Raw genomic sequence first — 16565 nt, 5'->3', positions numbered from 1 at the left:
GAAATGCACCGATTTCACCTCGATCATACATTTTTTTTTTCTTCACAAATTCTCCCGCCTCATTTTAGGCTTTTTAATATTCGCCGGGTGAAGGAGTGCGCCATAACCGGGAGGACTCGGGCTCGATTTTTATGAATAACTCCGAGGGCATCCTGCCGCGCAATTCCCGTACCATATTCAGCGGTGAAGTGGATGAGAGGTAAAAAGAAAGATGAAAACGACGGGTTAGAATTGTCGAAAAAGAGAGATGAAGATATTTTTAAGCCGAGAAGTTGTGGAGATTCGCGTGAATAAAGCAGAGAAATATTCTTTCCCGGATGGCAGTAGGGAAATGGGGGTGGGTGGGTGGTGAGGAGGAGGGAGGGAGGATTTCTTTAGTCTGTTCTCTTCACTGATTCGTCGTTAGAGGGGTGGGAAGACGAGTGAAAGCCAGCTTTTCTGAGTTGTCGTGGGGGAAGGTCTAATTCGTCCCAACGCGACTTGTCGTGGAGAAAAGTCTTTTATTCGTTTTCCACTGTCCACGGTTCTACTATCTACTTGTACCCTTTTTCGGGGTCTCTTGGGGATGAAAACTGCTGAAAAAGGATGAGCGAGGCAATGGGAATGGGAGAAGAGTGTGGAGGGTGGGTTGGTACCTAATGTACAAACGAGTTACCGACTCTGGCGTGCCACTTGGCTCCTCTTTCGTACGCTTCCCCTGGAAATTCCACGACTACGTCAACTGACGCGATCATCTGAAAAGGGACAGGGGGAGCTGGAGGGTGGAGAGCCGTCAGGGGGTATCCCATGAGAAATTTCATCACCCGGTAAATTGCTTTCGCAGCGGCTTACATGAGTATTATAATACATGTAATGCATGGTTATAATATTCAAATTTTCATTGATATTTCTCGGTTTATTACTCTATCACTTCGTAAATTGAAGAATATTATGTTAAAATTTCGCGGGGATGATAAAGACGGGATTTTCAAGGAAATGACAGTAATTTGCAGGGATCTGTTGTCAATTATTCGGATAATTTCAGCCCTACAATGGGAAACAAATAGATTTTGTTATTTTCTTAATAGAAACTATCCCCTTCTTCCCTCATGAGTCATCGGACGATTCAGTCATTTTCACAAAATTCTACGTAAAGTTTATTTATATTTATTGAATTTGTATTGGATTTATATTTAGGGAATATTTTTTTCCGTGTACATTAACATAATTAGCTATTTCACAGTTATTCACTGGATCAGATTAATTACAACATTGCAATTATTATATTACCATTTAATTAAATATTGATAAACCGGGTTTGACAATTGATTATTTGCCGAGCGCCAGTTAAATTAAAGATACAATTATATTTGCATTTCAACAATTATTCCATGATATTTTCAATTAGTTGATTAACAATCAATCCGTTATTTATAAATTGAAAATGTGGCCAAATAGTAGAGGCACTGAGTCTCATACCAAAGTAAATATTTTATTGGGAACTGTCTAACAAAACATTGACTTTTTAGCGAAGGCTTTTCTCCAATAAATGTTTCAAACATTTCAATTATCCAACATAATAGTGTATTCCAACAATATTCTGAATAACCAACAAAAAATCTCTTCTAGATAGTATTTATTCACGAAAATCAGCTCTTCCACAAATCTTCATAAAATTGTAATCAAAGTAAAACAAAGCTATTGCATTAAATCTCGTAAATTAGACACAAATATAAATTCCGAATGAAGCGTAAAACGTAACGAAATCACCCATTTTCTACAAAACAAGGAAAACCATTTATTTGCTCTTTGATTTCCATTGGTACGTGCAATGTTTTTTGTTTCTCCTCTTTTCCATTAGCTTTATTCTATTCTGGTAGGATAGGGAGTCACTGAGTGGGTTGTTGTCACGCAAGAGCGACGTTTTCTCTCACTCCCGTTCTCTGTCACTGAAAAATCCTCAGTGATTGTTTACGCGAGTCAACGGAGCGCGTGTGCAATTCGTGTTTTACCAGTTTGTTCCAGCAAACTTCAGCCACTGACCCCCGATACATTCTCCACGTACCTCTATCATTGTCTTCACCTTTCCCTCATCTCCTGACTTCCTGATTTTTTTTTTTTAACTCTCCGCCGATGCAGCGGAACATTCAGTCCACCCCATTCCGGTCAAACGTGAACATTTCACGAGACGCGATTTCCTCTCCCCATCCATTAGGAAAACGAGGAATCTCTACCCCCTTAACGAACTCACCCCGGGAGTCCACTCCCTCGAGTTAATCCCTCTCGTATACTCCAACTCCTCTTCTTCTACTTCGACGAGAGCTGCCAGCCCGAATTAATCTACTTCTACTGTGTGTGCTGGAGGTAACTTGGAGAGAACTGGTTAACCATATTTGCTGACGCAGTTTTCCGATTTTTTTTTTTTGGGTCTTATTGTTGGGAGAGGGGGACGAAGAGTAGCAATGAGGAAAACACGGAATTTGCAGATTTCTAGGGAGAGAATGCGGCCGAGCGAAAAGTCGTTGTACTACTCGTAAATAATAGGGAACAAGTTTATCGCTGGTTTCGAGCCGAGTTGAGGAGATTGATGGGGTTTTTTTTTTATTGTTTTGGCGCTGGATATGCATGTCGGATTATTCTGGGAGGCGAGGGGATAATGCGAAGGGTGGGGTGAGGTTTGAGGGCTCATTTTGGGGATGGACTACCGGGAGAATGCTGATGGACTTTTGAAAATATTGGGGAACGACAAATTGATGGTATTTTATTCGATTTGAGTTATCATTTTGGGGGCTAGTTCATTTTGTTTACTTCAATAAAGGTTTAAATATGAAATCGATAGTGTCAGTAATTTTTTAAAATTATGCTATTTATAGATTTGTGTTGATCGAATATTCAAGAATTTTGTTTTTCTTCATCGTGTTCGTTCATAAATTTGGAATTCCATTTCCAGAATTTTGTAAATCGTCTGAGTTTATGATATTCTGGAGTTCATAGAGGGATCAGTTCAATTTGATAGGGTTTTTTTATTTTTCGGGCGAGGGATATGCACGTGGGGTCATTTGGGGAAGCGGAAGATTCGGAGGGGTGATGGAAAGGATGGGATGAGATTTCAGGGGAAATATGGGAGATGAGTTATGTGGGATGAATGCAGATGGTTTTTTAAGGATTTCGTTGAACGAAAAATTAATGGTATCCTGAAATTTTGAATTTGAATTTTTATTCTCAGTTATGATTAATTTCATTTCGTTAAATGATACGGATACAGACAACTGTCGGTTTATTCAGTATCGTTAGTATTCAGTATTTTATATTCAGTGTATTTTTACTCTTGTCGTAGTTAACTTCTGAGAATTTACCCGCAATATTCTGAACGTTCACTCTCCAGGTTAATTCCCTAATTGCCGAAGATGTTCATTAACCTCAACTCACGGGTCTGCCTCTCCACAACTGCAATTCATCTTGAACTTAATTCATCCCGAAAAAGTCTTCATTTCTTACGTTCAATTTATTGTACATAAAAGGTAAATTTAATCCTCGAGGTTGTTCTCGATATCGAGTGAATATCCAGTTGAGAAGGTGGAAAATCTGTTTTTTTGGACAAAAACTCGGAAAAATTTCATTAAAATGAACGATCCATTGTGGATGGATTTTCCGATGTTTTCCACCGGAAGAATGAGGGGAGAAGTCGAGTAGATAAGAGACGAACAACTGCCCTGACCGCAGTCGTTTGACGGGAAAACTCCAATGAAAGAGGGTTTTAAAATGAGGGGAAAAATGTGACAAAAAGGCGATGGATAACTACTCACCATTATTGTCATATCCCCCGTCATTCTTCGCCTACTGTGTTGTGACTACCAGTTTCACTCCCTGAGGGGTTTTGAGAGTCTTGGGAAAACGATTCCGCGTTAGACATAGCCGAGTTAACCGTCAGGGCGGTGCTTTTTGTTCTCTGACGAGGAGTTTGCGTCGACAGGGGCGAAAAAAAACTGCCGTCTGATTTCATGCTTGCTTGCACCACTTTCAAGTGACTTTTTTTTTCGTTTATATTTTTTCTTATTTTCAATGTTAGGCATACAAAGGAGTTAAACAGCGGGCAAGAGCTTGACGGATGGGGTTTGACGGTCTGAATGGTTTTTTGTTGTGATGAAAAAATATGATGAATGGGAAAATATATGTTTTGGTGAAAAGAAGCTTTTCTTATTTCTACAACTAGAAGTTTATTTATTTACGTCGAGTATATTTATTGTTGAAGGATTTTTAGGAATGGATGATGACACTAGTCCATTCTCTACAGATTTCGAGGAGAATAATCATGACTCAGAGAGATTCTCCGCAATAATTAATTTTTTGAATAATTTTGTTAACGAATTTCGACAGGAAAATAATCACTGGATCTTTCACTCATTACCCACAGTTTAATTACTCAAAAAAAATATCCACGTGCGGAGGATTTGTAACTGACTACATTCCCTTCAATCGAGGAAATTGGAAACGAAAATGTAAAGTCTGCAAGTGCTCTCCCAACGCGATTTTCTTCGACCGTGAAAAACAAAAAAAAACTAGAGCGTTGATAGCGAAGAAACGCCTCGTGGGAATGTGAGGGGTGGGGTAGCCACAGTAAGAAGCGATCGAGTGGAAAATTTCGAAGCTCGGTCAGACCGGTTTTCTCATTTCTTCCTCTTTTGGCCCTTCACCCGTGGGACCATACCGCTTCCTTAATCCAGAGGAATTGGAAAAATGATTTCGTCCCATTTCAAGCGATCTAACATTATTTGCACGCCACTCACCACTTCCATATTAAAATATCCGCATCTCTCGACCTCGCTAATTCGATTACAAATTGTGAATTGATTTATGGGGAATAAAGACGTGGAATACCGTTCTATAATTCGTTCTTACGTCTGCCCGTTAATTATCTAGAAAATAAATCTGCGGCTGAACATTAAACTGAAGTATTTCTCTCTGGGGTAAAAGAAACCTTTGAGGAATTCACGGGAAGAAATTCCAGGTATTTCTTATTCCTCAGAAAACAATTTCAATTAACCAATTCAATGAATTTGATCATTGGAAAGCATTTACAATAAAAGTAATGATGAATTTCTAATTAATAATGAATTCTGCATTTTTGAGTTTAACAAAAGCCCTCGGGTTGTGTCTTCGACCTAATTTACATCCCCTTCACAATTTTTTCCTTTGTTGAGCATGAAAAACAACGACTCAACAAGTCGGAAAATCCGGGAATAAAAATCTGAAAAAAATTGTAGAAATAAAAAAAAAGCCAACCCCCGGAGTGAGGGGAAAACACGAAGGAGAAGACGTAGAGCGCAAATTACTCGTAAAAGTGAAACGAGCCCCTCAGTATACAGGTCTGCAGGTTTTAACTGCCTGGTGAGTCTAGAGTAGTGGATGTATATACAACTAGAGTGAAGAGGGGAATGGAATCGTGTTAGAAGCTTCGCCCTCTGACCCTGCGATAATATCGTTACGCCTATCGGCTTTTCCACTCGCTTCGTTTCTTCGCATCGAAAGACCGTCTGCTTCGGTGTTTCGTTGTCGTCTTCTGGTTAACGATACGGTAACGACTCTTCTTTCTTTTTAGTTTCCCTCGAAATTTCTCGTTTTATCTCATTACTCTTGATATTTTCCGCCGGGGGAAGAGAACTGTTATCGCAATCGACGAAATTTCGTGTAATCATCGGTGGAGATGGTCATAATTAGGGAGTGAATGGACGAAACTCAAAATCATAGATTGGCAATTAAAAGTTGCACCAACACTTTTGGAATGTGGCGTTGGTTGGAATTTTGTCAATTTAGATAATTATATTCGAGATGATTCTACTCTTCGAGATAAGTCTATTCAGATGAAGTGTTTGAATTGATGTGCTCAATCACATTTTTGATGGATGCGTTTCTCCACTTCTTTATATTTCTATGGATTACCTTAAGGGAATGCCACATACAATATGTATAGCAAGCAGCCCTACTGAGAGCGCTTGCATCGACAAAAAACGTGAAAAGTCCTCAACTCCGGATAATTAACTCGATGCAATTCCCCCTAAGTTGCTTAACATAATTAAACATTCCATCAAAGCATTAGAAAGCCAAATTTATCTGCCCCCGGTTCAATCAGAACCCTTATGCGTCCCTTAAAAATCCCTTACCACCCACTATCTCTCCTTCGCACTCACCACTAACGAGAAACATCGGAAAACATTCATGCAAGAGATGGAAGAGGGTTGAAAGTCAGCTGCAAGTGGTGAGGTAGTGCAGGTGAGGGCGTTGTCAGGACGACCCAACCCCTCATTGCTCCCCCATGGCTCACAGGTGCGGCCTACTCATCCACCATCAAAGACATTTTTTTTTCCCCCCCGCAAACGCATTTTCGTCTTTCCCAACTATGTCATTCCAGCAATATCTCTTCATTCATCACAAAATGAGATAAAAGTATATTGCCATGTCATCATTATTCATGCTAACCAACAATTTTTTATAATTACAGGTTGATCTCAAGCCACTGAGAGAGCCCGCAATAGCTGTCTCATCCCCCAAAATCTCGGAGAAGCGAAGAGCAGAGGAGGCGGACGCCAGCAAGGACCTGAAGAAGGTAAGGAGTTACTAATTGGGACATATTCAAATTTTCCAACTCAAGTGAAGTACCTGGGGTAGGCCCGATTCAGAGTCAGACAGATCTGTTAGTAGTGAGGTTATCTGATGAGATATCACAGATGTAGTCATTAGTAGATTCAGAGCAGATGCACTCAATCCTTCCACTAAGGAAAATTTTGGCCATATTCTGATGTGATAGTCGAGCCTCATTATTTCCTACGAGATTATAGGGATCGAAATTATCAAACACTTTTGAGTATCTTAAATACTCATTATTATTTAAAATGATTTGGTTCTAGTTCTGAACGAAGACTTGCAATGAAATAACTTAATATTGCTTGTGCAGTCCGGGGTAAGCTTAACCCTCGGTCTTCCCTTCTTGACATTTCCTGTTGTATAACCAATTAAAAGTTGTGGATATAGTTTTTGAAAACTGATCAACTCTAACGATTTTTCAAAATTTTATGGAAAATGTCGTAGTAATTTTAACGAAAATGAACCGGATTTCAATTTTGAGGCTCCATATAGTTATGATTTCTGCATTCTGGCAGTGGACCAACAAATTTAGATATATTGAGAGGAGCATAAAAATTTAGGAACACGATTATGTGAATTGGGACCACAAAATCAAAGAATTACTAGATTTTTCAATAACATTTCCCGGAATTGGACACGATGAAAACTACCCGAGAAATTTAGATCGAAATTGTTCGTCGTGCAGACTCACCTTGTTTTCTGCTTCATCCGAGAGCTAACAAGCGTTCCATCCTTGATTCAGGGTTGGCTGAAGATCAGGTTTCCTGTATTTCTCACTCCACCATCATTAATCTTCGTACTCAGTTTCCTCTGGCTCATATATCAATCTTCAGTTATTGTATCGTTGGGGCCTCGCACTAGGACTGAAATAGGGAGTATTATAATCCTGAGGGACACGATACATTCCACTTATGCATTTCATATCATTGCATAGCCTCGCTTCATCAAACTTTATTATCAACAACTTCAAGGTAGTCCTAATTCCGTAAGGTTGATCAATCTCTATCACTATAGTTCTGTCCGATTCTAGAATCGAGAATGCTCCAACTCCACTAGAAATTCGGGTATCAATAAATTTCCTAAATAAAATTATTCTTTTGGAAGAGAGAGTTTATCAATCTTCCTCTCGGAAACCATTTTTAACTCCAACAGAATCAATAGCCTGGAGCTATAGGTTATCCACTCAGGTCTATTCTAATCCAAGTCTGCTAGAATATCACGTTTCCCGGATGTATTAATGACGTCTCATTATCAATGTCTTTCGACTTCCCTCATGGAAATGCACATTTGCAGTACATAATTACTGAACCGTAAATATCAAATCCGTTCATTATCAGCATCTGGATTTTTTCCAAAACCTCCGCAGATCTTCATCCATCCCTCATTGACATGACTCCAGAACAGTCAACACTTAAAATAGAAATTTCAGATAACCCATTGAAATCCTCTGTTCATTTGACTGCTGATTTCCAGCCTAACTAAATTTAGACCCCTACGAAGACTCCGACTGATAATGATTTTGATAACTTGTCGATTGGAGTTCTAAATTCACTGCGATAACCGAAGACTTAATTTTCGTGGAACAAGCGCCTTAGAATATCCATAGATAAGTGTTCCAATAGCACATTCTAATGCTTCCCAAGGCCCTGATTAATTTTAGTCCGAAAATATTTTCCTACCGACTTGTCTCTCTCAAATGCATGTTCTCCCGTTCATTAAATCATCGTTGAACAAGACGTTTTCAATCCGATTGTCGGCTGCTCTAAAAACGTCTGAAAAAAAAAAATTGGCTACCCTCTGTATCAACACCTTGCCATCCTGTGAGTGGGTTTTTCCCTCACGCGAAAAACCAACATTAAAAAAACAAAACTCAGAGGTCGACCATATGTGTCTACTGGGGGAGAGAGAGAAAATCGAGAAAAATATCTCTGTCACACGTCAGCCATCCATCTCAACTCGCCTATTGCTTCGCATTCCCTCGTATATTTTTGTCCCGTCGATATTTGACGCTGGTTTCGGTGTACCACCGCGTCGTTAGACCTGTGCCTCGGATTGCACAAAGATGTTAAACAAATATATGTCTTCCCTGGGGCGTTGGCAGGGGGGGGGGGAAGAAGGAGGAGGCACCAGTGGGCCAAAGCTCACTCATCATGGTCGCCTGTCTTCACTCGTGTATTCTTCCATTATATAACCTTTCTGCTTTTTTCTCTCCCTCTGTCTTCGATTCCTTCCTCGTCGTCGGAGCAAGACAGATGTCTCGTTGCTCCAAATCACTCTGGCACCGAAGTCCCTTTCGTTTCCATTTATCAATGTCAATATGTGATTGTTCGTTATTTTCGTTTATTTAGATGTCACAATAAGAATTGATTAGAAAAATTTTAATCTCAAAATACTGTCACCCACACGAAGATATGAGTTCACTAAACATCAGCCGAAATATTTGATTGGAGTAGACTGTTATTTTGTCTGTTATCACATCATGAAAAATTTTGAGATAAAACTATAACTAAATCATCAAATAAAATCCTATCCGACAAAAAAAAAATACCCTCTCCCCCCAAATAGCTTCTACTTATCATTATCTCCGCCACCCAATTCATCCCTTCATATCACCTCAATTCTCAGACACGCTAGCCCACACCCTCCCCCTCCCTCCTCCCCCCCCCCATGGCCCGACCGTCCCACAAATCCCAATCATCAAGCAAAAATAACTCAGCAAACGAATCATCTTCCCCCAAACCCTCCACTTTTCTACTCACGCCACATCACTCGTCAATCGACACCGTGAAATTATTGTTAATCTTCTCAATTAATCTTTTCTCCATTACCCGATCGATCCACAGCATTAATAGTCATTGATGAAGTTTCATACCACTGGTTTGACAGTTTAAACCAGACAGTGGCAGTATTGAACGTGACGATTTTCCATGTTACTTCCGGTTGTCGGTCTATTCTCATGCGTCTCTTTAAAATCCACTCTTTCCCCACCACTTCCTCCCCTCACACATCCCCCCTCCCCCCATCACAAAGCTTTTCATCTCTCTGTCCTTTACTTTTTGTTGCACGTGTGGACAACCGACGGAAACTATCGGCATCGGGTACACCATAGAATATCCACGTGACGAGATATAGGGGAGCAATACATAAACACATTTGACTGGGTTTTCTATCCTCTCGACCATCACAAATGCAACACCAGCAAACATCAACTACAATCACCCCCCCCCCCCTCCCACCCCTACCTATTCCTTCCTTTACCAACTCAACGCCGCGTTATCCAACCTTGATGTCTTTCATCATTCATAGAAATGTCGACACAATGCACCATCTCTCAACATTTATGTGCCATTTTCCAATTCATCGTTGCAGGAACATTCAGAGAAAATGTGTGTACACTTCAACTCGTCTCGTTCACGATAGTTCATTAACAGTTGAAGTTCAAATATCATGTGCAAATAGAATGTTCGAGGTGATGGTACATCGAGAGAATTTTCGTAGCTATCAGTTTGTTCAGCATTTTGTAGTCACGAATGGAGAATTCGCGTTTTGTGAGGGAATATGAGTGAAGGAAACCGGAAATGAAGTGAGGATTTTTTATGGAACGGTTTATTGAGAGTGACGTGATGGGTATTTTCAGGTGGAATTGTTCTTCTCAGGTCTTCAGGGGGGGAGGTGGGTTGGAGGGAATTTCATCGATTTGTTTCGTGGTAGAGGATTATGGGTTTAGTTGGTGGAAATGGACTTTATAGGAGGGGGGGGGGAGGCAAGTTAATTGTCTGTTTGTTCAGTTTGATGGTGGTGAGGGTCATTTGAGTGACAAGGGTATGAATACGTGGACTGTGGGGGTATTTTAGGGAAGTTGTAGTTTATGTTGAGAGAATTTTTTAAAATTTTATTTATTACAAAAATAGGAAAATAGTTGAGGTGAATGAGTCATCCACGAAGAGGAATTTTCCAACTTTAACAAACAGGTCCCAATTAAAAATATTGTTTCCTATGAGCTCAGGCAATTAAAGCAGGGCTGTAACTGTAATTAATCACTCACGTCGACAATAGCGGATGCGTAGTGATGATCTTAAAATACGTGAACATTTCTGAAAAGACGAGATTTCTCCTGGGAAGTATTGTTCCCTCGTTCTTCTTACTCCCCTCTCAACTATCTTCACGTACGATCATCTCTTCTCTTCTCTATTCCGTTATTATTTTCATCACGTTTTTTTTCCAGCGAACGTATATGGCGAATGTGTACTCTCGCTATTGTTTATTTCGCCCCAAATCCATTAAATGAAATTAATTATAATGTGAGGAGCTTGAAGACAATTTTCAACTGATTTCATAGACATAATTTTAGTGCCTTCTTTCCGTTGATAAAAATCATCACTAAATGTACCGGACATTACTCCTCAATATTTTTTATGGTTTGTTTATCTCGTTTGTTTTTCCCTTGTTGAAATTTCCGTCAAGTCCTCGAGCTAACTCAATAAAAAATAAACTTCATACCCAACAAACTCGACCGTTTTCTTCCCTAATTTGATCCGCTCCTGGAATGGGTAAAAGGTCACTCGTTCGATTTATATAAACTCGTTTATCTCGATATATCCTTTGGGCATCGATAAGCCCCGAGAAATGCCAATATATTGCCCTTTTCTCCTCGACGAAGATCGGGGGCTCAGGATATTGGGTAAATTCGAGCAGACAAGTAAGGCCTTTTATATAAAGACCTGGAGGAGGATAGAGAGACGAAAAGTGACGGGTCTGAGGTATTCCCCGTGAATCGAGGGCTTGTCTGAGAGAGGGGAGTCAAAACCACCGCAAAAGGGTTTGAATGGATGGTTTTCCCGGCAAAAGGTGGGTATATCCTGTACATTGGGATCCTGGCGAGAGCAGGAAGAAAGGGCTCACGGGTCGATACAGCCAAAAGTCCCAGTACTCCCTTCACTGTGAAAACGAAAAAGAAAAAAGCCGCGCGAAAATTCGCGGGCACCCGTCTGCATCGGGTGTATAAATACGGGGGCATTCAAAGCTTTTCTATTGGCCGCCCGCTACTTCTCCTGGGTTTGCGTTGGGTCGGAACATGGGAAATTGTATAGAGGAAAAGGGGTGAGAGGGCTTCTTATTGAACTGGGCTCCATGAAAAATCAAAGTACAGGCGCAACGAAATTCATAGCTTTTTGTATTTTTTGAGGTTTCTTACATTTGAATTTACCTGATTTTTTTGGCGCAGTTTGGACATTTTTAGTAGTTTTCAGATGTAATAGAAAGCTGTCAGGTCTCTAAATTGACATCTTGACTCAATTAATGACTGATTAAATATTTGTATTATTGAAAATTTCGATATTGATTGTAGAGACTAAAACAATTCAAATTCTTTATTACGATATCACGTACACGTTTTCTGTGGCAATTGAAGGGATCGATATCGTTTTACTGAAATAAGATTCATAATGTCAATTATATCGATCTCCTTTTAAGAGAAACAGGGAAATGACATTTGCGATTTAATTCATGTCCCAGCCGGATATAATAAATCCCCACACTCCATAATTGACAACCGAATGAGAATCAGTATCCATTGGATCTAGCTGACAGTAGTATATTCCAGGTATGAAAAAGGGGGGATGTTGAACCCGGTGTTAATATTTTTAGGAGCAGTTGTAGCACAATTCACAGCAGAGCGATGACTCCAGCAGATAAGCGAAGGGGCACTCGCCTCGCCTTAATCACAATCCTCCAGCTATCGTCCTCATGTCATAATCTACTATAAATATTGAAAATCACATCGGCGGGAGATTTCATTGAGTGAGAAACTCCATCGCTCATCGTACCTTACTGATTCATTGAATGAAATGGCTGAGTAAGACTTCTTACGGTGTCACTAATTTTTTTATATTCCAGTAAATATCAAATGTCGATAATGGCTGGTTACATTGATTGAAATTTGAGAATATTCTCCATTCAATAAAGCTTTCTCGCATTTTTTTCCAAAATCCAAGAATGGATTTTTTTTATGAACAAAGTATTTTTATAAATAACATATTCCTGATTCTTGAGCTTAACGAATAATTTGACAAATGAGGAAATTCGTAAATGGTGAATTATGGGGTAGGTTGCAGGATATCGGAGAAAAGATTAGAGCGTACATTAAATTACCACAAGCCACATTCGTGAAAAGTTAATATCTTATCGAATATCGTCTGATGACCCACCCAATTGATCATCTCTCGAAGCTGAACTCAGTGATCAAATAATGCGTTATTTCGAGAGGACTTATTAATTATTCAAAATTATTCAAAAAATCCATGAAACTGCTACTCGATAATATTTTTAATTTCTGCATCGACAATTGAAAATCTCAGTCAACAATACAGAGTAAGATAATGAAAACATTGTGTCGTCAAAACTGAACCCCCAAGAATTATCCATACTGGTCATTTCTACCCCTTTGTCCCACCCCATAACCCCTGGAATTACCGCCAATTACTTTAATCCACCGTTCCCTCAATCACTCATAATCCACTTAATAAAACCATTTCCCCCATCGAGAAAAAAAAATCTGTAAGAGCTGAACAAACACTTTCAACTTTTTCCCTCTATTCCAGATTATTTAAACTCCCTCCTCCATTAATCAGCCTGCTTATCACGATAATGTCAGTTTAACAACCAGAGTAAAAACGCTGGTAATACTTCAGTCGTAATTTGATGGGAATTTTAGGTAGATTAGAGCATGAGACTCCCTTTGTCATCGATCGTTTTAACAGCCATGTCGTTAATTGTCATTGCATTGATTAAAGCGCCCCCGGGTGACCCCTCTCTGGGGCTTTTCGAATGCGTGGAAAGTGGGTGGTGCAGTTGAGGGGTAGGGGGGAAGTTGGTTTATTATCATAATGCGCCCTCTCTCCACCCACTTCGCGTCGTTTGTAATGACTGTGGGCTCCTGCCACGATATACCATTGCCAACGGACGGATACGTGCCGCCGGGCTAAACTCGAACCGTCATCGGCACGTGCGATCTTCACTTACCCATATTAATATGAATAATTGGGGATGAAGGTCGAACACCTCAGGGATATTTCGGTGAAAAATTTCGGCGATGGAATGCCACTTTACCTTTTGCAATCAATTTATCACTGAGTTATCATTTTTCTCACTTTTCATTTCTTCGTCAATGAATTAAATTGTTTAAATTTCCGATTCCCCATAAAATTTCATTGTGGAGCATAGATTGTTTATAATCAATTTATGAAAAATCCTCGAAGTTGATAAAGATTGAACGATGTTCATTTTATTTTTATATTTGTGCACAATTTAATAATGAGATAAGTGTAATGATTTAACGTGGTCGAATATCTTTAGAAAATGGGTAACATCCCCTCACCTTTGACAGTGAAATGTAGAAGAGACGTGCAATCGACTTTTGCTGATCGGTGGCACATTTTTTTCGGCATTTTTTAATGAATTTTTCCCTTCGTTCGCTTCATCATTTATTGTCCCCCTCTTGAATGCCCTGACTGTTCACTTAAACAGGCAACTCATCGAAGTAGCAGAAAAGTTCAAAAATTCAATTTGTTACCCCAATTTTCATTTTCAATTCCAATCACTTTCTTTTTCTACCTCCTATTTTTTTGTTAATTTAATGTCAATCACGGTAGAGCTATTGGACACTCTTTTAAATGCTCGATCGACTGCAATGACCAAATACTATCCCCCTTTTGTTACAGGCAAAATTGGAAACGAAAGCGTTGAAAGCGAAGAGACCCGGATTCACAGACGAGCGGTACAACGAGACCAGCTATTACGTGGAGAATGGTGAGTTCAACTTTTGTTTCATTTTCTCTCACTCCTCATTCCCCCTCTGCCCCTCATTTTTTTTTATCCTTTTATTTTGTCACTAGTGTGTTCACTAGAATCGCACTCTCAATTCCCATTTATTTATTTTAGTTGTTTTTTTTTCACTCGTATCCACATCCCTCTCTTTTTCACTTTTTCATTCAACCTCATCGGAGATTGGGTTGGCCACGAGTGAGGTTTGTATTTCGCACTTGCCTCCATTCCACTACAGTTTATTGAGTTGCTCGTGCTGTCTCGATTACCTGAGCTAGTACTGGAGGGGAAATGGCAATGAGAGGGAAAGAAATTTTTCCGAGATAGCATAATGTTGAAAGAGTTGAAGAATTATCGAGAGTTCACTTGTGAAATCGAATGGAAAAACAACTACAGTTGTGAGTACATTTGACTTAAATTTCCGATAGATTTCATGGGGAATTTCATCGATTGATAATTTATCCAAAAACCTGCTCTGGAGAACTCCAATTGAAAAGTAATTTAACCGCAGTTTAATTATTACCTGAAATTATTAGAAGTTTGAGCTTTTGCAACTGAAAAAAAAACGCACATGGAAATTTAAACTAGGAATTCATAAATCGATATTTTCCAATCAAATTGTCCGGACTGTACACTTGAAAGAAAGTTCCAGCTTTTCCCATAAATTGACGATGATCTGAATTTCAAAACCACGAATGAAACATCAAATTTGTCGTAAGCGACGGAAGTGATTTACACTGAAAATAGGATGTTCTGCGACGTGGAAATCGAATCGTGAAATTCTCGGGAAATATTGAAAATGTTGAAGCAGCAAAATGCGAAACAGTGAGTTGATACGCGTGGGAGACTTCTCCACTGCAATCCGTTCGAATAACTATTTACAGTACAAACAAAACTATCCTAGCACTCTCTAGGGTGCTATAGGGAACGAAAGCCAGCATCGCCCTAGATCGAGAATTTACTCAACTGTGTTAATACATAATATACATTTGCTGCTCACTCAACAAATTCCAATTAATAAATGATGAAATTTACAATGAGGGGGGAGATAGGGTGGGGAAAGTGATATTAATTTCAGTGCAGAACGTTTGATCAGTCCAATGTAATTACAATCTCGACAATCAAATTATTCGAATTGCAATGAGCTTCATTACATCAAATGACCATTGAAATCGCGTAATTCATTACTAAATTTTATTCATAAATATTGCCATATCGAGCGCTCAGCTGTTTGGGTGCCCTACGGGCTCCGCATCATTTCGATTTAATTTTTAATACAAGGTAATTAATCCTCGGGGCGGAGGGCATATTAATGCGGCATTGTCACTGAAAAAAATCTGTGACAAAGATTTTGCTGCGAAAAACGTTTATTTTTATAAAAATGGGAACTCAATTACGCGACGATATTAATTACAATTAAACATCCTTTGCGTCTTGCATTAGCTTTTTTTATATATTTTTTTCTCTGAGACTCTTCTTGTCCTATAAAAATCGATAAATCAATTAACTTTCCATTCTCTCACAAATCTGAATGTCTCTCCTTCAATAACAAGGTGTCGTTCGTTTGATAATCCAAATTGCGAACTGTAGTGCATGAAATGTAAAGATAATAGCAAACGATAATGTCTGTCTGTCATATATACGCCCTCCCTCTCTCCCAACCTCTCGCGGCATTGTTACCTACTATAATATAAAGTAAGGGTAGAAACGTGGCGCGGAACGTGGGATGTGGGTTGGGGTGGATTTTACCCTCATGCGTTGGATCGAACATTTAGAAACTGGCGAAGTATCGGCATCCAATATCTGCTCCACATTTCGAATAATAGATGCCTCCTCTCTCTCTCTCTCTCTCTCTCCCTCCCACCCACCCTCCCGCCCCTCCCCAGATCCGCCCTCTCGTTCACGTATGGCTGAACGACGTGGTGTACCACTGGTTCTACGTCGGGGCCACACCGAGAATTTCAACGAAACAAAGACCTATTAATACCACTCGAGGGAACAACTAGTCAGGTGGCATCGTTTGCACTGTATGTACAGGTGTATGAATCAGGGTCCCTTTGTTCAACGGTTGAAAGTCATATCTTTTCATGTTCAATGCATCTTTCAATCGGTGGATGAAAAAT

General features: G+C 39.6%; 1 protein-coding gene across 4 annotated transcripts in view; it reads left to right on the top strand.

The window, feature by feature from the left end:
- LOC135162019 (pseudouridylate synthase RPUSD2-like) overlaps positions 1-16565 on the top strand; it is a 116113-nt gene that overhangs the window by 62013 nt on the left and 37535 nt on the right. For all 4 annotated transcript variants that reach the window (XM_064120069.1, XM_064120067.1, XM_064120070.1 and 1 more), the window contains 2 exons: positions 6479-6583; positions 14340-14427. In XM_064120069.1, the coding sequence (XP_063976139.1) occupies positions 6479-6583; positions 14340-14427 (193 nt within the window). The remainder of the gene's footprint in view (positions 1-6478; positions 6584-14339; positions 14428-16565) is intronic.

Source organism: Diachasmimorpha longicaudata, chromosome 5, assembly GCF_034640455.1.
Source record: "Diachasmimorpha longicaudata isolate KC_UGA_2023 chromosome 5, iyDiaLong2, whole genome shotgun sequence".
In the NCBI taxonomy this organism is placed as follows: Eukaryota; Metazoa; Arthropoda; class Insecta; order Hymenoptera; family Braconidae; genus Diachasmimorpha; species Diachasmimorpha longicaudata.
This window is presented reverse-complemented; position numbering and strand designations above follow the sequence as displayed.